This window comes from Watersipora subatra, chromosome 7 (genome assembly GCF_963576615.1).
Source record: "Watersipora subatra chromosome 7, tzWatSuba1.1, whole genome shotgun sequence".
NCBI lineage: Eukaryota > Metazoa > Bryozoa > Gymnolaemata > Cheilostomatida > Watersiporidae > Watersipora > Watersipora subatra.
The window spans coordinates 1301565-1327820 of NC_088714.1; the positions used below are offsets into that span (position 1 = coordinate 1301565).

At 35.9% G+C, this 26256-nt stretch overlaps 2 protein-coding genes across 4 annotated transcripts; one reads left to right on the forward strand and one right to left on the reverse strand.

Annotated features, from left to right (window-relative positions):
- Window positions 1-508: 508 nt before the first annotated feature.
- LOC137399248 (uncharacterized) lies at window positions 509-5628 on the reverse strand. The gene is made up of 7 exons (XM_068085273.1): window positions 5506-5628; window positions 4446-4563; window positions 3982-4197; window positions 3741-3816; window positions 3454-3604; window positions 2500-2701; window positions 509-1002 (listed from the first exon to the last, which is right to left on the reverse strand). The coding sequence occupies exons 3-7, from the start codon at window positions 4159-4161 to the stop codon at window positions 835-837; spliced, it is 777 nt and encodes a 258-aa protein (XP_067941374.1). The 5' UTR covers window positions 4162-4197; window positions 4446-4563; window positions 5506-5628; the 3' UTR covers window positions 509-834.
- A 6216-nt stretch (window positions 5629-11844) lies between these two features.
- On the forward strand, window positions 11845-26218 carry LOC137399245 (sphingolipid delta(4)-desaturase DES1-like). Of its 3 annotated transcripts, XM_068085267.1 has the most exons (9): window positions 11845-11930; window positions 14962-15016; window positions 16544-16616; window positions 17727-17866; window positions 18584-18907; window positions 19711-19862; window positions 21396-21498; window positions 22903-23066; window positions 25894-26218. In XM_068085267.1, exons 4-9 carry the CDS (start codon window positions 17776-17778, stop codon window positions 26092-26094), a joined length of 1035 nt encoding a protein of 344 aa, XP_067941368.1. In that variant the 5' UTR covers window positions 11845-11930; window positions 14962-15016; window positions 16544-16616; window positions 17727-17775; the 3' UTR covers window positions 26095-26218. The 3 variants fall into 3 exon arrangements, with proteins under 3 accessions (XP_067941368.1, XP_067941371.1, XP_067941369.1); XM_068085270.1 differs by lacking the exon at window positions 16544-16616 and having other exon boundaries at window positions 11854-11930; XM_068085268.1 differs by lacking the exons at window positions 11845-11930; window positions 14962-15016 and having other exon boundaries at window positions 15063-16616.
- The last annotated feature ends 38 nt before the right edge of the window (window positions 26219-26256 follow it).

Below are 26256 nucleotides of genomic sequence, written 5' to 3' on the forward strand. Positions count from 1 at the left end.
AATATGTTTATAATAATTATGATCAATCAAGCTCAAAATTCTTAGAATATATAACTTCGGTATTTTAGAGCTGTTTGTGTCACTTTTGTTTACAAAAACTACATGCATATCACTATTAAATTGTTGTATTTAAATCGTTTACACCAGGTGAAAATTCAATTTAAAAATAGTTTTATTAATTTTATATATACCAAGTAGCTAGTACTTGTGTAGTGAAATCATCACCAAATGCTCATTATTTTACTGTCTCGAGTCTCGAATTTTTACAAGACAGTGTCTCGAGTCTCGTCTCGAACTTGAAAAACCTGTCTCGTTCCACCTCTACTTGCACAATTTGAAGGACAAGGACTTTGTAATAAACATGATAATTGATGTGTAATTGACAATGTTAGTTCAGATCGTGTTTATATTGAGGTCAGAATGCAATGATTACTGACGTGTCATATGGAAACTGTATATTGTTTTTTAAACGAGTAGAACATACAATGTAAAAACTTACACACTAAAATGAGGTTAGAAGTTGTCCCTACCATTTTTAAAAAGAAATGCGTGTCTGCCATTTTATTTTAGTGAAAGTTTGTCTAAACGGATACACTGCTAATTGCCTAGCTGATGAGTTTAGGGAGGATTTGACATTTTTTACTTACTTCTCCTTCAAACCCTCCGTAAAGGTTGGTTTGCAATAAAATTCACATTACAGTTATTTGGTATCAAAAGATTCACCATGTTTCACTCTGCTATGCTGTACGTGCAAAATATGTGGAAATGTGATTACAAGCTCTTAAAAGTTCAAAAACGAACAGTTAATCGCCGACATCACGAAACTGCTGTAGATTAGAACAAAAAACCACAATTCTTAGCCAAAATGAAGACATTGTATGGAAGACATTTATTTGTAGCACACGGAGTTGGCTTTTCTTCAGGATATTCAGATATCCTTGGAATGAAATGTTCTTCCTCGACCATTCCCTTAGTCACCAGCTGTTGAAATCTTTCTACTTTCTAAAGGGTATTCAAGGACAACATAGGTATGTACTCGCTGGAAGGGTGCTATTATACGCTTATATAAAGGGTATTCAAGGATAACATAGGTATGTACTTGCTGGAAGGGTGCTATTATTCGCTTATATAAAGGGAATTCAAGGGTAACATAGGTACATGTATGTACTTGCTGGAAGGGTGCTATTATACGCTTATATAAAGGGTATTCAAGGATAACATAGGTATGTACTTGCTGGAAGGGTGTTATTATACGCTTATATAAAGGGTATTCAAGAATAACATAGGTATGTGCTTGCTGGAAGGGTGCTATTATACGCTTATATAAGGGAATTCAAGAATAACATAGGTATGTGCTTGCTGGAAGGGTGCTATTATACGCTTATATAAAGGGAATTCAAGGTTAACATAGGTATGTACTTGCTGGAAGGGTGCTATTATACACTTATATAAAGGGAATTCAAGGATAACATAGGTATGTACTTGCTGGAAGGGTGCTATTATACGCTTATATAAAGGGAATTCAAGGATAACATAGGTATGTACTTGCTGGAACGGTGCTATTATACGCTTATATAAAGGGTATTCAAGGATAACATAGGTATGTACTTGCTGGAAGGGTGCTATTATACGCTTATATAAAGGGAATTCAAGGTTAACATAGGTATGTACTTGCTGGAAGATGCTATTATACACTTATATAAAGGGAATTCAAGGATAACATAGGTATGTACTTGCTGGAAGGGTGCTATTATACGCTTATATAAAGGGTATTCAAGGTTAACATAAGTATGTACTTGCTGGAAGGGTGCTATTATACGCTTATATAATGGGAATTCAAGGTTAACATAGGTATGTACTTGCTGGAAGGGTGCTATTATACGCTTATATAAAGGGTATTCAAGGATAACATAGGTATGTACTTGATGGAAGGGTGCTATTATACGCTTATATAAATAGTCTCAAAATGCATTTCATTGTCATACAATGAGATTATAAAAATGTATTCAAAATCTTGTACATGTTAGACTTTCATGAAAGTTTACACTTAATATAATCTTTGGGCAGACAAACTACAGACTTTATATTGTTTTTAAGAAGTTTTTCTGATTCCAAATGTAATTCCGATGTGTTAGTTTAATTCCTTCATACTTCAAGTTATAAAGTTTCCTGTATAACATCTGGTGTTATCAAACTTTGGCAGATAGATTTCCAATCGTGTCACATTATCTATTATAAACGTGTGCAATGCATTCGTATGCTTTGCTTTTGTGTTTTTACAACAAATATTAAAGTTTTTTGGTCTTTTAAAAAAGTTTTAATGACTGGAAAATAGCAAATTTTACATATTTTACCCAAAAAAATGTTAATATTTTTTACTTTTCCAATCAATAATATTTGGCGCTATTCACTGAACATGGTTTCAGTCTATGCTAATATGAGCTTAACCATAACCGTATTACAATATGATGTTGACAAATATGGCAGTTGTCTGCTCACCGATGTGGTCTGTCCTGTCATCAGATTCTTCTCACTAGTGCAGCTCAGTTTAAAGAAGTCTCCAGATAAATCACCTGGGAAGGAAGAAGTATGAGAAATGAGGAGAGGAGAATCGTATTCCACTTCGCTGTCCATCCCAGCAGGTCGTGTTATTCTTTGTAAAAGACAACTCCAGCCATCAGCTACTCTGATCTCTCCATCACTGTTAAAGTAAAAGTAAAGTAAGGTAAAAGCTAAAACACTGAACAATCAGTCCCTTGAGTATTGCAACCAATCCTTACAACGACAGAGACTAGGAACTGAAGCTAAATAGAAGTCGTAGGCGTGCACTCGCTGATAACAACTAAAGTATTTTTGAATCAATGATTTAAACCTGCTTTGTACGCTCAGCTAAGCTTTCACGTGACAAACTCGCAGCAATTTATACAAAGAGAATGGCAACGGTTGAGCGTGTCTGTCTCTATTTTGCCGAAGGAATCAGAAATGCAATGACGAGAAAAGGAGGAGAGAAACAAAACGTGTTAGTGAAAAGGAAGTTCTCAGGCTATCAGCAGGACTCTATGTTTATTAAAGTGTATGCTAGCAGGTTTACTAGTCTGCTAGAAGTACTAAACAAACTACTGGTCTACTAGTGCTCAAGGGTGTCTGCAAGATGCACAGATGCATAGTTCACTTTTAACACTTTCGCTTTGAACCAACTCAACATAAAAGTCAGTTCACATGTCTATGAGCTTCAATAGAACCATGTGATCAGGTGAGTTTAAACTAGCACGTGTATCTAGCTGCTTCAACATAGATAACTGCTAGCAAAACTAAGGAAATTCAATAGAGCATAGCTACTAGCACCTTTGTTACTGCTTTACACATCTATGGGCTCGAACAGAGTTTAGTCTAAGGTCAGCTCATATGTTTGAAGGTTCAGTAATGCTTGACTACTAGGCCTCTGTCTCTTACCTGTAACCACATTGAGATTTTTTGTTGCACCTAAGAGGTGGAAGGCGGGTGAATGCTTTTGCAATCGTATCATTCTTCAGTGAATACATTGGATGGTCACATTGTTGGTGGCTTGGCTCATCAGCGTCTGAACCATCTAGCCCGAGAACTCCTGGAACAGTTGGTAAAAGTATTCCTGTTACTGGCAGCCTCTACTTAACGAGCCGCATCTTTCATAAACATTTGTTTATCCTTAGACTTGCTACCAGCATGAAACAGACAGCAATTTAATCTCTCACTATAGTTACCCATAAACTTGTCACATTTGCCTCCCTTGCAAGGAACTGGGGCTATCAGAGGTTGATTTTGCTTGAGCAGTCTTTCCTGTAAGAAGTGCCAACATACTGGAGACGTGCAGAAAATGACAACATTTACAGAAGGTTTTGGGTTTTCAATATCATAGATGATAACATCCAAACTGAAAATACTTCCTACCTAACAAAAAGCTTACAAAAAAGATAAAAGATTTTCTATTCAACTCTTACTAACCTTGCGCCATTTATCTATCAGATGCCTCTGCTTAAAGCCTGAAGCAGGATCTGCGTGTGATGGGGGGTAGTCTGACACCTGCGTCGTAATATTTAATGTAAAGAGAACTAAAGCTGTGCTACATAGCAGAGTGAAGAACAGTCGAATCCTGTTTCGAAAGCAGAATAATTTTTCTGGCATCTTGGCAGACTTTGAGGGTGCATCAATTTGTAAAAACTGTCAAGTACATAGATGTAAGTTAGCACTAGATGTTTGATACTATACTATGACATGTACTTTTTATGTCTATGAATTACAAGCAATGGATTGCTTTGAGCCGATTGGTCTCACATCCTTTTGTGTGAAAGAGAATAGATTGCATATATCATAGACCTGCACACCGATACATCTGACATCGACACTTTTGCTGTCACACAGTATGGAGAGACTTGAACTGCACATATTGAAGACAAGCTAACACCAACCTTAGATTCAGTAAAATTGATTCACAACTTCTCTCTTAGGTCTCACTCCGTTAGGAACATCTACTTGAACAGTAAAACTCGTGGAAGCCGGTGCTCTTCTATAGATAGCACTAAAGTGCTAATGAGAAGGAAGAACTGTAATCACTGACGGCTGAAGGCTCAACTAGCCACCCCTCTATTGATAGTCAACAAAATCTGTTTTGTCAGTTTAGTAGCGATAATGTGACCTTTGTACATTGACCTTTGCTTGTGTCAGTAAGTCATAACATCTTAGCTACTGTAGCATGACTAATGACATGACAGTATGTATCTGTTGTGTTTGCTACTATTTTTATGCGCGCAAGTACAATATACAAGTACATGTATATACGTATATATATATATATGTGTATGTGTACAACATACTCATGTACCTAATTGCTTAAAGCATGTCAACTAATAAACTGTCTAGGAGTTGCATTAAAACGTGTTAAAATGTTACTAGCTAATACGATCGCTTGGAAATGCTAGATTCCCCAGTCATTGCGTGCTCAACAGCGTGTGCATAACAACATACATGTTCACCAAGGTTACCTACAACTATCACAAAATTCATCGATTAATTTCTCTTTGCCAGAGTTGTTGAACTGAAAACGTTTTATATTGTTATACACTTATACAATACAAAAAAGGTAAAAATATCCTTTTTTTAGTAACCTGTAGTACCTTTAGTACTGTTAGTTTCACTATAGCTGTACTAGCTGGCAAATGCATGTATGAAAAGTTGTTTATAAATTAAGATTATATTGTTATGCACATTTACATCGTTGAAATTGCTTTAAAGTGCAGGTATTTGACATAAATGTTTTAAAAGCAATGTTTTTCGAGTGTGGTGGGTCACTAGAATGCACACTTTTTTAACGCACACACTTTCATAGTTTAATTAAAGGTATTGAAAGAAAGAGACCAATCGGATACCTACAAAATTGTTAGAAACCAAATAAAGAAAACAAACCAATAGTTTACTAATTATTGCCAGTTTTGGTGAAGGATAAGATAGTGAAACTGAATGCCTTAGTACCTAACTTTTTTTTGTGTTTCACGGAGACCCATTTAGATGTCCCAGTCAGGGAAGGAGAGCAGCTTGAATCCAGATTTGTTGATATTTATTGAAAAATGTCTGAAGACTTGAAGGAGGTTTGATTAGAGGTTCTAATAAGGTCTTTATTCAGTATTAAAGGATGTGAAGGACCTCCTGATTGTTCCTATAAAATTTGTGGTTGTTTGTCATCTTAAATAACAATTGGTGAATGCTGACATTATGGTGGTTTGCATATAATTATATCCGATCTAATATTTCACACTTGGCAATGGACCCCTCGCATGAGTTACTGTCAACGTTTTCACAAATATATCTAAATATATACGATGCATCACAGGATATTTTAGCCTGATATTGACTAGCTGAAGGTGTGGTTAACAGCGGCAGCAATAGAAAAAGTCTCTGCTAGAATTTTATTAATTGTTTTAATGAATTTGGTTTTCGTCAAGTAATTTCCAATTTTTCTTACATAAAGAGTAACACATTTGATGGAATTTCCGTAAACTCTTTAGTAATAAATCGAGAGTTATGTAACCATGACATGCTTGAGAAAGATCTCAATTTTCCTTTTAAATGCATAGATAACAAGAGGGCAATAGAAACAATCAAGTTGTATAATATAGCAGATACAGATAGAATTATATGGATTTTAGAAAAAACCGAGAAACCAATCAGGAACGAGTTATAACAAATACAGTGTGTGGAATGCATTCATACATATCATGCCCAGAGTAATGATATGTAGCTGCCAACCATCACCGTCAAGATGAGGAGAAAAAGGGAACCCTACTAGTTCCATGAAAATGCCGAAAAACTAGTCCATAAAAAAGGCACATGTACAAAAGATACAAGATGTCAGGGCAGGAATTTCATCTTCAGGAGTGTAAACTTTGGAGGAAATTAAAAAGGATGCATATTAAACTACATCATGACTACATCAACAATCGTCATTCTAGTAAATGCACAACAAATACTAATAAAATCTTTAGAATAGCAGCAACCAATCAGTGCAGCCTTTAAAGTAGCAGTGACCAATCCGTGCTGACTTTACAATAGCAGTGACCAATCCGTGCTGACTTTACAATAGCAGTGACCAATCTGTGCTGACTTTACAATAGCAGTGACCAATATGTGCTGATGTTAGAATAGCAGTGACCAATCTGTGCTGACTTTAGAATAGCAGTGACCAATATGTGCTGACTTTAGAATGGCAGTGACCAATCTGTGCTGACTTTACAATAGCAGTGACCAATATGGGCTGACTTTAGAATGGCAGTGACCAATCTGTGCTGACTTTACAATAGCAGTGACCAATATGTGCTGATGTTAGAATAGCAGTGACCAATATGTGCTGATGTTAGAATAGCAGTGACCAATCTGTGCTGATGTTAGAATAGCAGTGACCAATATGTGCTGACTTTAGAATGGCAGTGACCAATCTGCGCTGACTTTACAATAGCAGTGACCAATATGTGCTGACTTTAGAATGGCAGTGACCAATATGTGCTGACTTTAGAATAGCAGTGACCAATATGTGCTGACTTTAGAATAGCAGTGACCAATCTGTGCTGATTTAATAAGAACCAAAAGAAATCGCAAATGAGTTAAAACAATATTTTAATTGTATTTAATTCTATTCATACCAATATTCCCTTTTTTGATCATTTTTACTCCAAGGTCACTAAAAATAGAGGTAACAAGTTACTATGTTTATTGAAATTAGTAAAGGTACCTGGTTCAGATGGCTTCAGGAGAATAGATCTCTGTTTGGTCATTGACAAAGGGTCCTCAATCTTACCCGTCAGTATTCAGTATTCTATGGTAATTTGTAGGCTTCTCACGAGTTGTAAAGGGGCGTAAAGGAGTGTAAAGGGGTAGGGGTAAATGTACCATTTCTTAAATCAGGTAGCAGACAGTCAGATGTCAACTACGAACATGTGTCATTGACATGCGTTTATTCCCACATGCTTGAACATGTTATCTCACATAGTCTGAGCTCCAAGTTGAATGATACTTTGGTACCACAACAACATGGTTTCAGGAAAGAACTGACTCGCACTGGCCAAGTTTTGAACACTACTCATTCATAATGAGAGAAGTTGACACATTATACTCGGAGTCTGCAATATAAATCAAACAATGTAGTTTTAAATATGGCGGATGTCAAACATTCAGGGGTTATTATATAATGAGCAAGTTTAATAAAATCAAGCTTGTTGCCAAAAGCATTCAGAGGCTGTTAAGACTCTTGGAATGCTAAAATGAAATCTTTGTTGAGCACCGCTAAAAATAAAATTGATAGCGTATTGAAAATGAAATTCGCTGTCAAATTGTGGAACTCAGGTGCAGGCGAATTTAAACAACTGTTTAAGATGGTCCAGAACAAAGAAGCTTGTTTTATAAGTGATCGAAAGGGAAGAGACGGGATGTAGTAAATTTGCGTTAAAATTTATGACCAAGTCTTTCCACCATTAAAGCGAAAGGACAACACCTTATTAAATGTTGGTGGCACTGAGAAGGGCCGAAGGGAGGATGAGAGCAAAGCTAAATCTATACTAACGAGTCAATCAGGGCTTATTCGTCCAACTCGAAAATTAAAATTATGACGTGTTCAACGGCTAACTAAGACGCTTGCTGGAATAAATACAAGCTAAAATGCACCAGCTAAAACAATTATAAGGCATCCTTTACCTTGAATTTATTATCAACTCTTTTTCCGTATTATTAATGTATTACAAAAATTTAGCAAAATTTTTACATCATGTATTTATTTGTAAATAGTGTTTGTTGTTTTGAAAATTAACTGCCGTTTTGACCTACAAATTTCAACTACTTGTAATCACCAATCATATATTGAGTTTGCTTCTGCTTGCTATATAAACAGTTGTCCCTGCATTGGAGGAGCAGTCGGAATTCGGCTAGTATGGTAAAACATACTGTGATATCATAATAAATTTATTCAAGTATAGCACATTTTCTTTTGTAACTTAGACAGCTTGGTTTGAAGGGTGTGCTAGTTTATATACAGTCTGCTATCAACTGTGATATATAGAGTCCGTAATATTGACTCTAGCTGGGGTTGTGCTGGTATATATACCGCCTGTTATCGGCTGTAATAACGAGTCTGATTTATCAGCTCCTGTTGAGGTTGCACTGATATACACAGTCTGCTATTGGTTGTTCGGTAGCAAGTTGGTATTGACAGCTTTTACACTAATAGTATCAAAAATTTAGGTAAATAGGAGGTGCCTAGGCTACCATAACCAAGCATCAGTTCCTGCTTTGTATGGTTCGGAGGTTGCCCTGATTTTACTTCAGGAGTTACTCAAGAGAAAGAGCAATTGTCCCTTGCATCTCTAAAAGCGTGTAAACAAATGCAGAAATTGAAAAATTTACATACTATTGTAAAATTAAGCCACCATTTTTAAAGAGTTGAAAGATTTTATTAACATATTTTAAAGACAACTGTCCACAAACATTGGCACAAGCCAGGGTAAAGTCCATAGCTATCTCTACCAATCTGGACACATACTTGAATATTTTTATACTGAGAACCAACCATTATTCATCTTAGAGTCAGCAATTTTTAACAATTGTTGAATCTAAGGTTTTTGACAATTGCTGATGGTGTACTCTTCCGACTCAGGATGGACTACAGGTTCTATTTTAATTTTTACACTTAGGCAAAGAGGAGAAATTCAAAGTAATGAAAGAATATAAAAACGTTTACTTTGCACATTGTATTACGGTTAAAAACATTAATGAATGATCAATATGTTAAATATTTGGTGTATCAATAATTGAAGAAGTGGCCAGAAGTACGTCTTCATAGATGCATAAACAGGTAGCTACCCTTTTTAACATGGCGGACTATGCGATTTAGGGGCAGTACTTCGGTGCTTTCTAGCTAAAAATATTTTTATGATCGTACAAATTCATTAAAAGTTTGTCGTTAAGTCAAGGTCAAGAAAACGCCGTTACCAGGAGACTTGAACTTATTGAGATTTTTATTAGGTTTGTGTTCAAACATGTTCGCTTCCTTTCACATTGTTTTATGCTTGCAAATTGTATTGTGGAAAATACTTTAAGCAAATCTGCTTCTCGTAGTAAAAAAAATATTTGGTAGACAAATATTCGTATTAACTTCGAAAGTTAATCGTGTAAAGCAGACGAGTCGAAGTTTCTTATGCTCGCTAATGCACATAAACCTTAGCACATTTATTTCACATCCAAAATAAAAACCATACAGTGAAATTTTAAAAATGAAACGTCTTTAATGATATCTCCCGTTTAGCCTTTTAGTTGATTTGTGCTTATTAGTTTTTAGACGTTAGATGAACGGTAAGAGAATAATAGATAATACGTATTTACGAAACCATTTTGAATATTCTATGTCATGTGCTAAAATTATTGGAAAATGATTTGATTTTTTATAAACTAAATGAGTGCTTGGTGTTGCATGGGCTTTAATAAAAGTTTTTGCACAAGAAAATTGTTTTAATCAACATGTACAACATTAATCATTGTAACTTTTAAATGAAGATGTTTGCTTATTTCTGTGTGTGTCTGGCTAGAGGTGGAACGAGACACGAGACGTCTCGAGTATCGACCTGTCCCGTCTCGTATCGGTCTCGTCTCGACTTAATTATTGCCAAACTCGAGACAGGAAATAGAACTAAAGCGCCTGCGCCCAGTTGTTAAAACATGGCTTCTTGCGGTAGCAACAACTCCATATATTGTAATGGATTGCGGGCAACTGCCTTTAAAGTTACACCCGGTCCGTTACTACCTGTTGCTATTGATTATGTTGTCTACAGTCTAATCATGTAGTCCGGACAACGGCCCTGTTATATTTTAGTTCGGTTCTGTGTCCTTAAAACAGATACCGGGTCGTATCTAATTACTCTTCGGATAATCCAATTTAATAAATAACGGGTAAAATGTCTGTATTTTATCGTATCGCGTGTAAACACCAACCGCCCTTAATAAAGTTCGGGCCTCTTTTACGTATATACTACCAATCGCGGGTAAAACTTGTCCGGACACGGAGAAACGAACGAAAGGCCGTGTCGACCATAGTCCGTGTTCGGTTAACAATAACGTTTTGTTAGCTCAATATAAGAATATACATGTGCATGTATACAGTAATTAATATAATTTCATGACTACAATTTAAATATAATTCACATACTACAGTTAATACACAAACAAAACTTAACATTAATGAAACGATAAGAATGAAAGTGTTATCGTGTGTTCTTTTAGTTGCGGTATTTCTTTGTAGAGCGACGGCTATCGGTTTCATTACACATTACATTAAAAAGTAAGAACTATTCAATAGATAGTAAAAATATACATGTACAAAGCAATATGTTTATAATAATTATGATCAATCAAGCTCAAAATTCTTAGAATATATAACTTCGGTATTTTAGAGCTGTTTGTGTCACTTTTGTTTACAAAAACTACATGCATATCACTATTAAATTGTTGTATTTAAATCGTTTACACCAGGTGAAAATTCAATTTAAAAATAGTTTTAATTTTATATATACCAAGTAGCTAGTACTTGTGTAGTGAAATCATCACCAAATGCTCATTATTTTACTGTCTCGAGTCTCGAATTTTTACAAGACAGTGTCTCGAGTCTCGTCTCGAACTTGAAAAACCTGTCTCGTTCCACCTCTAACTTCACCTCACTTCTAGAAGCGCAGGTGGCTAAATCAACGAAATCATTTTGAAGGAGTTGTCACTTAACCGCTCGCATCATTCGCAATTGTCGACACCTGCTTAAACAGGTTTACGCCAATCACAGATTTTACGTACATGCATAGTCATAGAGTAGAGGTAGAGCTACGCGTATACTTCTATGGGCTAATATTACACCGCGGAATTTTCTGTCGATATTATTATCATCTTGCAAGCTTTAAGGAATCTACACATGAAGTTGTAGAGAAATAATGATACGTGTTTTAATGTGTCGATGTTTATTACAAAAATCAACACATTAAAATGCGTTTCTATTATTTTGGCCTACTTTCGACTAATATTAATGTGTCGATGCTTATAATAGGCATCGACACATTAATTAGTCGGAAGTAGGTCACATTAATAGGTCTAAATGATATGACTGTCAATGGTAGAAAAATTTTGCATATTTTTTGATCGATTCGTGATTAATAAAAGTTTGTGTTATGGCAGCGCAGGGCTAAAGTGGGCGTGCGTTAAAGCGTTTGAAGTTGAAATATAGACTGTGCGGGTAATATTAATAACCAACGTAATGTACAACGGCATTTCGTTTTGTGGATCAAGTCGCTTCAGTCTTTCTCCAAGGTGAAATCGTGTTTATCTTGTTAGAAAGGTAGAGTAATTTTTAAATCACAAGCTCACGTAGCACGACGAAGGTGAACTATTAGTTACTTATTGCTCTAACTGGTTTAGTTTGAACACACTTACAATATATATTTTATTCATATGTTGAGGAGTCATTTCTATGTAGAGAAAATGTGCGACTTTTCCAAACTGAGTCTGGACAATGGCCAGTCAAGGCCTCGTTCGGATTTAGCCTTCTGGTTTCAGTCGTTCAGCATATAATGAATTGTCGTTAATTGTTAATAATATTATTGTAATATTATGTTAATGATACATATCATGCAGTTGTACTATGTGGGTGTACCATTTCCATAATACTGTTGTGGAGGTCAGCGCTGACTAGCCACTTGCAAGTGGGTTCTGCTTACAAGTTGTCTTATACCGAATGAGTAATAGCTCTCATGCACAACCGTATTTGTTGCAAGCAAGGTGACGGGTGAATGAGTATGTCTCTTTATTTACACAAGCTTTATAAGCATGAAAAGAGTTACACCTCAAACAGTTATTTTTGTAAATGTAAAAATGTTAAGATAAATATATGTTTACACAAAGCTGCACAAAAGTAGGTTAAGCTTACCACGCTGTTCTTAATGAAGATTAAGAACCTAATTCTCAGTTGTTAGCTTTGTCATCCATAGTCTGTATCGCTTGCTCTGTGTTCTTTGTTCTCATCTCACTCGGGTATCTTCTCTTGTAGCATATTCCTACCCTTCCTGTTAAACACTTGTTCACAGCGCCGTATATACGGAGTTATATGATAGTCCATTAGCTTTCCACGAAAGCTGGCGTGCGTATTACTTCGCTAATCCCAGAATAGCTTGATGCATATGGCTATTAGAAATAGCTGAGCTTAGCAAATCCATTACAATACATTCTGCGAAAAAATTGTTGCGGTGGAATACAAGATAAATTAAGATAAGGCTAGGCAAAAGACTTTAGCTTTAGTAATCAAAGTTAAAACATAATCAGTGACGTTTATTTACAACAGAAAACAACTTATTCTAGGAAAATATGAGTGTTAATAAACAGCATGCCCTAATTGCTTGGTCATCTGTCGCTCTGTATCATTGCACAATCGACTGCCAAATACACTTTCAATAAAATACAATACTTAGCTAGATACGTATACCTTTTTGTCTAGACTAGTAAAGAATACGGAGAAGGATTCGGATGTCTTTAGTAGATAATTATTTAAAAAGTTCACCTTTTGCATAATTGTTGTTGAACTGCTGGAACTGATAGGATTCGTGCACTTTAAGAAAACTTTTTATACATAGACGTGGATTGTGTTTTACATTTTCATAGCTAGGATGTGAATATGTGGAAATTGGGAGCCAATAGTAATCTAATACTGGCCTTCTATGTAAGGCTGATCTTAGAAACACTTGAGAAAACACTTTTACACGGGTGGTTTCATACAATCCAATAATATGAAACAAGAATCTGCATAGTTCTAATAGTTTTTCTTTGGCTTATGGCTTCACAAACTTACATCGGGATTTTGTCAGGAGAGGCATCACTGATCTATCAACGCTCTTACCAAGCTTCCACTCATTCAGACAAATCTGATTGAGATAGAGTCTGACGAATTGCTTTTCTCAGTTATTAGAAGAGTTTGAGAGCAAACCAAAGACAGATTTTAGGTGAATCGTATTGAAAGTGTGTGCTAGCAGTGATAACTGTTATGCAGTTTAGCCAAGGTAATTTAACACTCGATTAGTGAAAGAGGGTTTGATGATTAAATGAGGTGTGATCGCAGCAAAGTCTGTGTATTCAAAGAATGATTACGAAGCAGGCAATGATGCTATTTCAATCCGGAGAAGTTTCCTTGTGAATTACCAGTTATAAATCGGGTTTTGTGGTTGTCAACTCTTGTAGTTGAAAGCCATCATGATTGGCATTGTGCTATCACTTTGTTTTTTGTATTCAAAGCTTCAGTAGAACTTATCTAAGATAATCCAATATTACTCTAACAAGCAAAATGTATTGGAGGCAAAAATCGACTTGCGATCACCTCTGCATACAAATCTTTTGACCTTTTTTTTAATAAAATTTGAGTAAATATTTGTCTCAATATCCGAAGCAACATCTAACACGCGCCATCCAAATTTAAAAAAAACAACAGTTTCATAACTAACAGTAAAAATTTATATAATAAAAAATTGTAAAACATTCAAAATCGAGATAACTTCTAAAGTGATATATTATTGCTCTTATCTATTGTTACCACGCGTGGTCGCTACTCCTCGGTGTTTACAGGCATTATGATTGGTTGATCACAATTGTTATTGTTAGCCAGGCATAGTGACTAGGCGTGCTTAGTAACAGTTGTTAGTATTGCGCAATCTGATCTGTTATGATTGGTCAGTTATAGATTATATGAAATAGTGAAGCAATTATTTATAAAAGTATATTTGAGCATGAAGACCTTATAAAGCAATAATATTGGTCATTTGGGGTCAAATGTTAGTGCTGCTGTTTGTCTTCTCCCTGACTAGGTTATTATACGCAAGTGCCGGCATCTTGATTGCACTTTCTAGGAATATTAATCTACGAAGTGTGATTGTTTTCTTTTTCTACTGTTCTTAAATCCATTGTTATAAAGGAGCAGAAAATAATTAAGCTCGCTCAGTGTGTTTTGATGATTTTGTGTCTGTGTAGCATTATTATGGCACAGTTAATTTGTATGAAGTTTTATTGGTAATCATGTACTCTAGTCAAACCAAAACTTGGCTGAGCTATTGCTCATCGGTGTATAACATGAAGCATTATAATACTAGACTATATGATATTGTATATTTAATAATATATATATATTATTTTATATATGATATATATATATTTACATATATAATGTATTATATACGTAAATAAAAGATGTAAACGAATATTTGTTTTTCTATTGAATTTTGTATGCTCAACTCTTACGTATATGTGATACGGTACAGCATTGCTGTATATTGCAGTTTTACAGCGGTAAAAACATTATTTTTAAATGCATTAGCGATATGGTCTGGCTGGATTGGCATTTATGTATAATATTTCCCCTTATTGTAATTGCAGCTTGACTTGACCTTCATCCATCAGCTTTTGTCTGACAGGAAGTTTAACTTATAAGGTTAGTCTGGTGTCGAAGGTGGTAATTCATCAGGTATATATGGTAATGTTACACTATTGGTGTGAAGTCACATTTTTGCTAGAGAACAAGCTTCTTACTCTTTTGGTGTGTTGTGCCTCTGTTTGATGCTTTCAGATTCCTTGCGCGTATTACTTTGGGGTGTAAAAATGGTTGATCATTGAATGGGGTGAGGCAAAGGTATTTCTTACAAATGGCTTTTAACTGTTTTATTGACACATTAATCCCTTTATCAATTGAAAAATTAGCCATGGACAAATCCAATCAAAAGGTTTCACCCAACGCACTAATAATACAGCAAGCAATCGGTTATCAAATTCTATAAATATTAACTACATGAAGAGATTTTGGGTTATGATTTTAATGATGCCTTGAGGAGCAATGCGTACTTATTGTTATTCGACTCCGTTATCAACCATCATTGTCTACCCCAATCATCGCAAATACTACTACTACTACTACGCAAATACTACGTATTCATGAGATTGATTTCGAAGCAGACACTATTTAGTAATTATAAACAAAAGGTCACTATACTAACTATTCTACAATTGTTAAGGGTATGCAATTAGAACTTGAATGCCATTTGTATGCCCCATAGAGAAATACCCTATGTATATACCCCTCATACATGCCTCGTATACATGCCCTATATACATACCCCATGTGTAGGGATTCTGAAAGCACCCTTGACCAGCTGGGACTATCAGCCATTCGAATATGGCAGCTGCTAGGGCGAGATTCATATCGCTTCATCTCTCACAGCTTGCGGGAGGGATTGCGGTAACTGATTTTCTGGTGCAATGATTTTCGCTTGGCAGTCGGAGTGGAGGTTCAGTATTAACGAGATAAAGAAACTGTAAAGTTACTCTCTGAACAGTATCTGGACTGCCGGGTCATATTCTACAGCGAAAGTTACATGGCGCTCTTAACAACAACTAGCGGTCATGGCTGCTGATTGTGCGGTATATTTATTGGTACTACAACTCTTTGCCTTGCTCTGCATAAGTGCTAGTAGAGTATTGCTATTTCCTTTTATTTCAGACAACACTAACATTGGTTGCAGTTGCATATTATGCTCTAATTTGAGCTCTCTGTCACGCAATTGCATCGCTTAGAGAATTCTCCATCAGGTATTCAAAGATTAATTAGCGTTTGGTATCAGTTAGTTTTATGGTAGTTTTTGATTTTACTCTGAGATTCTACATCACTTTCTTGCTGTTGTTGATAACTTCTTAACTGTGATTCCGCTGTTGTGGGCGATTGCAAACAGGGTTGGATAACTCCAGCATGCTTCAACCTTTGGTGAACGCATTATGACAATTTCTGGGGAGACTTGACTCTGATGCCGCAAGACCAACTGCTCCGGTAGCTGGGTGTTTTAACGCGGTATGCGTAGTTATCCCTGCTTAAAACTTCACAGTTTTTAGCAGGGATTCCAGTTTTCAGCACTCGTCTTTGCATATGGCTGATTGTTAATGCTTTGACTGTACATTCTTCCTATTTTAGTCATTAAGCTACAACTGCTTTCTCTAATACGATATTAGCAAGTTTGACAGCCAGAGCGGGAGAATGTTACACAGTAAGTCCATTCATTGGCGGTCCTTTCGCCCATTACACTTACAACTTTTTACCTAACTATCTCCGCAAGCCAGCAAAGTCAAACTGATAAACTGATACTGTATTGTTGCTAGGTCATTTATCAACACGAGATTGCCTTGTCATACCAAACATTGTGGAATGCTAAAATAGTAAAAGTAGGTCAGATCTTGACTACCTATATATTCCTTTTTTCATTGAATTTTACTCTGAGAATGAATAAAATGGCTCCGTTATATATTTTACAGCATAGGTTGGTACATTATTGTTTATAATTTGGTACACTGATATTTATCATCTTTCGCACCATTAGTCTCCGTCCATCCTATTTGAGGGTTCTATAAAAGAGTAGTGTCATAATACATCGTGTATCACTACCAGACTTGTGTATCACTACCAGACTTGTGTGTGTCTTCAATGCCTAAGAACATGGAATAGAGAGCGCAGGGCTTTGAGAAAGCTTTATCTGTGGGAGTTTAAGTCTTTTTCATTTGTTTGTGTTTCATTCAGTGTCATCATAACTATATCATTGCCAAACATAACTAATCGGCACTTCATGAATAAACTAAAAAAATATGCTGTTACATTGATAATGTCGAGTAGAATTTTCTGAATTGGATAAAATGTAGTTAGGAAGTAGTTTGCGTAACACCGAAATAGAACTTAATATGTTCAGGCATGAGCCCTTCTTGTGTCCTTCTTGTGTCTGCTCATTTAGTGTTAGGAGTTCAGAATCGCTCATAAATGAACAGACGAACATGTGCCCATACACTTGCCATCAGGAATACCGTGTCTCTATTTTGCATGCGCAAGTTTTCCCTCTCTTGCGTTTTTGCCGTGCTTAAGCGCTGCCACTAGGCTTGTTCCATTGTTAGGAGTGTTTGTTGTAAACATTTTACTTGAAAAAGTAGGTCGACATGAATGACACTTATCACTTCTTCTGGCAACCCAATGAGCCATGCAGATAGTTATCTGTTGTAAACAAACACTCTTAAGCCTTGAGTATTATATTGTTAGACAAGAGTGTAGCTACACGCAGTTTGCCATAACTGTAGCCACTGACAGTTTGTTACGCTTGTCACGTTTACCGCAGGTTGTAGCTGTTTCATTTCGAGCTGTCACTCCCGACTCAAACTCCTGAAATGGCATCTGAAGCAGGGCGCGAGGTGAGAGACGACTTCGAATGGACATACACGCAGCAACCTCACATCAGTCGTCGACAGGAAATGCTCGGTTGGTTCATACTTCCGAAAAATATAGCTATCAAATTTCAGTCTTACTCTGGTTGGAGTATTCATTCATTTATTACAAATACTATGAGAGGTCATTAGACTATTAACAGTGAGATCCTCACCTGGCTTTTTCTAGTCCTATTGTCTTCATCTATGTACTGCGAGCTAATCTACAAAGGCTTGTGAATTATGAACACTTTCTATGTTCTCAAATATTTATGCGTGTGTGCTAAGGTGCGTTGTAGATGTCAAGGTTTGTAGGTAGATCTCAATAGAGTTCATATAGATATTAACCTCTATGTACCTTATTTTCATAGCTATGTTCACATAGACATGAACATTTATATACATACATATAAAAATTCATGAAAATGCCAAAGTTTCTGTACATACCGATGTTTTTGGTCAATGTTTCTGTACGTATCGATGTTTCTGTACGTATCGATGTTTCTATACATATCGATGTTTCTGTACAGATTTGGGAAAAGACGACCTGTTTAGTCCTAAAAGAACAATTAAAATCTAAATCTAACAAATAGTGTCAAGGTCAAAGAAATATGGATGAAGAAGAGTTGTGCAATGCACTGTGTCGATCATATTTTATCAAGATGTTGAGAGGATTGACAGGTTATTAAAGCCAAACCAGTTGATTGCAAAACAGTGAAACAATGAAGTTGCCATTGCAACAATAGAGTGAATCTCAGCTTTCATCTTTTAGCAAAATATCCACAAATCAAGGAGCTGTATGGACCAGACCCCAAACTGAAATGGACCGTGCTCACGATGGTGCTCACCCAGATCTTTATGTGTTACTTGGTACAGGACGCCTCTTGGTTCACCATCTTTGTGCTTGGCTACTGCTTCGGAGGCATTATCAATCACTCGATGACGCTTGCCATCCATGAAATATCCCATCACATCGCATTCGGCGTCTCAAGGCCTAAGGCTAATAAAGCCCTCGCCATCTTTGGCAACATGATTGTTGGTGTCCCGACTGCCATCACATTTAAACGCTATCACATAGACCACCACCGCCACCTCGGTTAGTCACATTAGCTCTACTTGTTGCATGATGAAGGCATGAAACAAGCAAGAGAAGACTACTACTGCTTAAGATTGTGAATAAAGCCGCATGTTCAGTCGATTTGATCAGCTCACCAACTGATTAACTTTTAATGTTTTTTTCTTTGACTATACTTAATGTTTGTTACATTAAATATAGTCAAATATTAGATAAATATTAAATATTCATTTTAATTTAAGTGTAAATATTACAATGCAAATTTCTTTACTCAGACCAGAACTGAAGTTTTAACATTTCTTGCGAGTTTAACAACAACATTTATGTTGAGTGTTGCTTGAGTTTCTTGAGAAGGTTTGTTTCAAGTTATTTAGTCATTTATTCAACCGTTATTTTGGTAAAAAATTGCAAACACAACAGCTGTTCATAAGTACTTTTCATGGAAGTTAAGTGAATTGTATCTGTGATGACTTGAAACACGTCGCTATCGTACCTAAATTAACTAGCCCATCAGTATGAGGAGATCTTCAGCTGTACATTAATCTTAAAAAGCAGAAAAACCAAAAAGCACACAACCTTTTTTTTTCACATGAAGTGACTCACTTGTTCACCTTTTCGATGTGATCGAACCTGTATCTCACTTGTTAAGTGCTCCAGAACAAATAGAGCATTCCAATCTGGGTGATGTAATGACAGTAATTATTTCTTCTATGCAGCGGTAATTTCAGCAAGCCAAGCATCAAATTATCCTATTACAAGTTGTATAAGTGATGACTGATTCACACAGTTCTAACAGTGGAGTGAATGTTTCTTTTACTTTTCAGCATCAGACGACTTTGATGTGGACGTTCCGACTGCCCTTGAAGCACAGCTGTTCAAGTATCCAATTGGAAAGTGCATTTGGATGTCGCTTCAGCCTTTTTTTTACGGCATACGGCCTCTTCTGGTGCAGCCCAAGCCTATTACTTTTGATGAGGTATTTGATTCTAAAATTTATGCATTTATTCTTTACTTTATGTAGATATTCTCCTAGTCACGTCAAATCGGAGGTAAAGTGGATCAAACACTTCTTTAGGGTATAGGCAGTTGTGTCAATGCACACCTCCTTTTTTAGAGTATAAGCAGTTTTGTCAATGCACACCTCATTTTTTAGGGTATAGGCAATTGTGTCAATGCACACCTTTTTTAGGGTATAGGCAGTTGGGTCAATACTTACCTTCTTCTTTTTTAGGGTATAGGCAGTTGTGTCAATGCATACCTTTCACAATCACTGCTAAATCACAGGTTAATGACATGAGGAAGAGTTTGTAAAATTACCGGGCCTTTTGTTGCAACGAATACCAGTATTATAGATTAAACCGTAACTGTCACGTACAACTTTTATCCTATTTACTAGGTAAATCAGACACACTGATGCCGATTTTGTACTCAAAATAAAGTTTGGTCTACTAACCTTCAAAGTCATTAAGGCTTTTTTAAAGCGTTTCAATATCCGTCTCGAAAACAACACAATCGGCATTACAAGCTCCGCCCATAAATATGTGACGAAACCTAGCTTTTTCAGGAACGGAAGTTAGGGATGTTTAGTCCGATTTAGAATAATAAAGACGGGTGTCTTAAAACTCACTGTAAAATTTGTACATCGATGTTGTGTGATTTAACGTGTGACGTGTAACATCACATGTGCTGGCCTCACGGCTCTTATTATGGTAAATTCAGCAATATAAGCAAGCTTAAGTTACTAGCTTAAGTTACTCAAATTAGCGAATTTGTTAATTTTGTTATTGAATAATTAGTCAACTTAGCCACTGGCAACTGCATTACCTGCTACCGTTCGTAAGCTGTTTTTATTACCCATACAATGCCGGGCATTCAGTAGTTTTTATATACATGTATTTAACATTATAAAAGCGTTCGCATAAACAAGTTGCCTTAATGTTACTTCTAATTAGTGAAAGCATAATAACAATGTGCTAAAAATTTATAAAATGCATTTAGCAGCCGAGGAAAGCATACAATGTTGTGTATGGAGAACAGGAATCTATCTAAAACAAAACTATAATTAATAACGGAGGCGAGATGAAAAAAGCAGTGCAGATTGATTATAAGTACAGTTTCCCGCATCCGGTGGACTTCTTTACACAAAAGCCTCTTTGCATATGCACTCCTGTCAACTACTATTTTGACAGCCAAGCACTGAAAAATGCTGTTTCTACACGCAGGGGATCAGGTGAAACTGAGTGTACTTTTAACAAGTTACTCTATTGCGATAGAATCGAGCCATATCAACCTACCAGCATTCACGATAGGGTTTATATGTTTGTCATTTAGAGGTGCCTGTCACACCATGCAAGATTTGTCCAAGATTTGTCCAATAAGTGGTTTAGTTGGAGATATTCTTCTGTATACGTGCAAATGACTGATAGAGTTGTGTTGATTGTATCCACTGTTGTATGATTAGGTATCCACTGTTGTATGATAAGATGTCATCAGATGTTTTTGTCTGCAGGTGGTAAACATGGTGGTCGGGTTTAGCTTTGATGTCATCATCATCCTAGTATTTGGGTGGAAGTCCTTTATATATCTGCTAGGAGGCTCTCTGATTGCCATGGGTGAGTGGACTGGACGTACAATTCTATTTGTTCTGTACTAGTGTATCAGTGCTTATGTTTATGACTGTGATATGTTTATGACTGTGATATGTTTATGACTGTGATATGTTTATGACTGTGATATGTTTATGACTGTGATATGTTTATGACTGTGATATGTTTATGACTGTGATATGTTTATGACTGTGATATGTTTATGGCTGTCATATGTTTATGACTGTCATATGTTTATGACTGTGATATGTTTATGACTGATATGTTTATGACTGTGGTATGTTTATGACTGTCATATGTTTATGACTGTGATATGTTTATGACTGTCATATGTTTATGACTGTCATATGTTTATGACTGTGATATGTTTATGGTTGTCATATGTTTATGACTGTCATATGTTTATGACTGTGATATGTTTATGACTGATATGTTTATGACTGTGGTATGTTTATGACTGTCATATGTTTATGACTGTGATATGTTTATGACTGTGATATGTTTATGACTGTGATATGTTTATGACTGTGATATGTTTATGACTGTCATATGTTTATGACTGTGATATGTTTATGACTGTGATATGTTTATGACTGTGATATGTTTATGACTGTGATATGTTTATGACTGTGATATGTTTATGACTGTGATATGTTTATGACTGTCATATGTTTATGACTGTCATATGTTTATGACTGTCATATGTTTATGACTGTGATATGTTTATGACTGATATGTTTATGACTGTGATATGTTTATGACTGTGATATGTTTATGACTGTGATATGTTTATGACTGTGATATGTTTATGACTGTCATACGTTTATGACTGTCATACGTTTATGACTGTGATATGTTTATGACTGTGATATGTTTATGACTGTGATATGTTTATGACTGTCATATGTTTATGACTGTGATATGTTTATGACTGTGATATGTTTATGACTGTGATATGTTTATGACTGTGATATGTTTATGACTGTGATATGTTTATGACTGTGATATGTTTATGACTGTGATATGTTTATGATTGTGATATGTTTATGATTGTGATATGTTTATGACTGTGATATGTTTATGACTGTCATATGTTTATGATTGTGATATGTTTATGACTGTGATATGTTTATGACTGTGATATGTTTATGATTGTCATATGTTTATGGCTGTCATATGTTTATGACTGTCATATGTTTATGATTGTGATATGTTTATGACTGTCATATGTTTATGACTGTCATATGTTTATGACTGTCATATGTTTATGACTGTCATATGTTTATGACTGTCATATGTTTATGACTGTCATATGTTTATGACTGTCATATGTTTATGACTGTCATATGTTTATGACTGTCATATGTTTATGGCTGTCATATGTTTATGACTGTCATATGTGTTCCACAGGCATTCACCCTATAGCTGCTCATTTTATATCTGAGCACTACATGTTCAAGCATGGCTATGAAACCTACTCATACTATGGACCACTCAACCTTATCACCTTCAATGTAGGATACCATAACGAGCACCACGATTTTCCATACATAGCTGGAAGTCGTCTCCCCGAGGTTTGTCAATTCAATAACGTGTACCATCTATTAGTGTTAGAATGAAACCATAAGCCACTCATAGCCACTGCATTGTCCTGTGCTATGGCAAGTTGTTATACTGAACATATACAGTGGACGCTCCTATAATGTATACATCTTAAAACGTAAATCCCAGATTACATAAATGATTTATGTGAATTTCTTGTTTCGTACTACATGAAAAATTCCGTATAACGTGAATCCGGGTGTGATCTCAAATTTGATTTGAATGGTAACTTATCTCGTCGCACTTGCGAGAGAAGCAACGATGAGCGTATAGCATTATATATATTATATATACAAGTTCCTTGACATTCGAATTCGTTGTGATAGATCTTCAGATGTGTCAACAAAACAGAGAATAGCTAGCTGTGCAACTGTTCATAAATACAAAGGCGATTGATTGGTGCAAGTGTTACAGCGTCGGTCCACAATCTGAATGTCTCGAGTTGGAGTATCGTCGAAAGTCCTCTGTTATCCTAACCTTGCCCCCTGGATAGAAATAGACAATGAACAGGTAGTACTGCTTTTTTAGTAAAAATATTTTGTCGTTTTTTTGCTTTATTGTAGACATAAAATATTTGTCATTAGTTTTACTTTGCAGAATAGAAAAAAATTTGTCTGTCTGAAAAATTACTTTGTTGTTTAGAAAAAATAAAACAAATTATTGCAAATGAATGTCGAATATGTGCGCTCCCTATCAACCTCTTGTAAAATTACCATAATCATGGTCTATAAAACCAGTGAGATTTATCAGAAAAAGGAGAAAAGTTGTTGATGCAAGCCAATAATACTGCAGTTATGGTACAACCCACAAAAGTTAAATCAAGTTTTTTCATTTTGTATGGCCAGAGAGGTGAGTTTGAAAAGATCTTGGAACGAATTAGGCAATTTACATGTATTTTACTGTTCTTATAAGTTAAAATCCCTATATTGTAAACAGTCCTGGAACGGACTATTTACGTTGTAGGAGCGCCTACTGCATATATGTTTTGGCTGTATGCGTAGATCATACCTTCAGCCATGTTGTCATCTGACAGCCTGCTTATAGAGTGTCACAACTAAATGCCTTTTGCTACCCTTGAAAGATTTTTTAGAATTCATTTTTCCGTCTACTGACAATATCTTTTTGGTCTTAGAAGCTTTAAAGCAATGCAGATGTCTGGTTCATACACCTTGTTTGTACCGAGTGTAATAATTGATGTACTAGGCATGTCTGTCATATGATGCTATGGGAATGTTAGGCTTGCTGAAACTTTTCCAAACTTTGTTGAGGCAATGCAAACATTGATAACATCAAACAGTGCCTGCTGCCAGGGTTGTATTACGCTCATTCAAAATGAATTTTAAGCATTTTGATGTAGAATAACGAATATCATAGCGTGTCAAGTTTTCCTAAACAGTCTGACCACAGTTTTCTACCACCGTTCCTTTTAAACTATTTGGAAAGCGATTTCTTTTAATTTTAAAATTATTTTTCCCATTACAAATTATGTAAATAATTTTTTTTTGCTCCAAGACTAGAAACCGTTTTTTTTAGCATTTTTACATTATTCTATCTCAATTGTATATTGAGAAGAGAGCAGGTGATAGAGTGCATTGAATGTCTCATAAATAATTTGTAAAGATTGTTAAGCGGGGAAATCCATTGCCATATCTGCAGAAACTTGTATTCCAATTTTGTTTTCTTAGATTTTTAGTGTAAAACTTTAACTATGATGAAAATGAATAATATAACACTGCGCAAACATACAGCCAGGTCGTGGAGTTTTCTCGACTTATCTCAGGAATGTTCGAATTTCAAACTGTTTTTCTTCATTTGAGGAGAGAAAAATCTCAAACATTTTGTGCGAGCTCCAATTTGTTAGAGATCTGAGAGATCTGAGACATTCAACTGTCAACATTTAATATCAACTGTTTTCATAATCCATTGATACTTGAGTGATTCCACAAATAGTTTGGATGCTGGGTGCTATCAGTGAAGGAGTCCTTCTGGGATACCATAAATTTCCTGAAAATCTTTTCTCATCATATCTCACACGAATATACACATGTCATTGAATACTACTGTCCGCGACTATTTTTTTATTCTCCGAGGTCATACCCACAGTCTACATGAAGCAAAAATGAGGTCTGGTGGTGGGAAAAGATTAACTCCTAAGATCTTTCCCTCTTTTCACTAAGGTATTCGCTGTCTTCCTGATGCAGATTTGGAGTTGTGCACACATTGAGTTACCGTACCATAAGTGTTTCAATGGACATTCACATTTTACATGTTGCAGATTAATGCGGTCGCTTTCTTGAAAACTATGGACTTCTACGCCAGAGTTCATAGCGGCGTATTAGGAACTGCTCAAATCAAAATAAGAACGAATGAAGTGTAAAATATGTTTAAACTAGAATAGTTGGAGCGGTCGTAAAATTTGCGAGTAAAAAACTCGCAGATTTTTGCAATTTCCGTCTTGCGAATTAACCGTGCCATGGAAACATAGTGATAGTCCTCATCTATTTGAATTCTGTTGTAATGCCAAGGCTAAAGAGAGGCAAGAAGGCTACACATTTCCCCCATATATGTACATGTGACCAAAACATCCTAATGGTATACATACCCAGTCTGAACAGCATTTTGTGTGAGCAAGTCCAACAGTGTAATATGCATATTTCGTCACTACAAAATCTTTCATAAGGCAGCAATGTCATTATTGTGAACTTTCATGTTAGCGTTAACCATAGACCGATTAACTATACAGTATAGTTAATAGGTCTATGGCGTTATCACTGAAACAATGACTTGCATTCCTTTTAGCTGCGAAAGATAGCTCCGGAATACTATGAGAACATTCCCTATCACACATCATGGCTCAGGGTCTTGTACGACTTCATCTTTGACCCTGACATTTCTCTTTATTGCCGCATTAAACGCAAGTCCCTGCCCAGATCCGTGAACACAAGCAAACCAGTGATCGATGGGATAAACAATAACAATGAAGCGAAGAAAGACAATTGACATGTATATCCATGTGGCAGTGGTACTTTCTGTCATACCCAAATCTAGCTATTAGTCTTTTCTCACCTATTTCTTCCTTTTCTATCTCAGAGTGCTTTATCTACAGATTTTCTATTAGTCAGTTCCATGCTGTTGTGGTGCTGTGCTCAATTGTATTTTTAT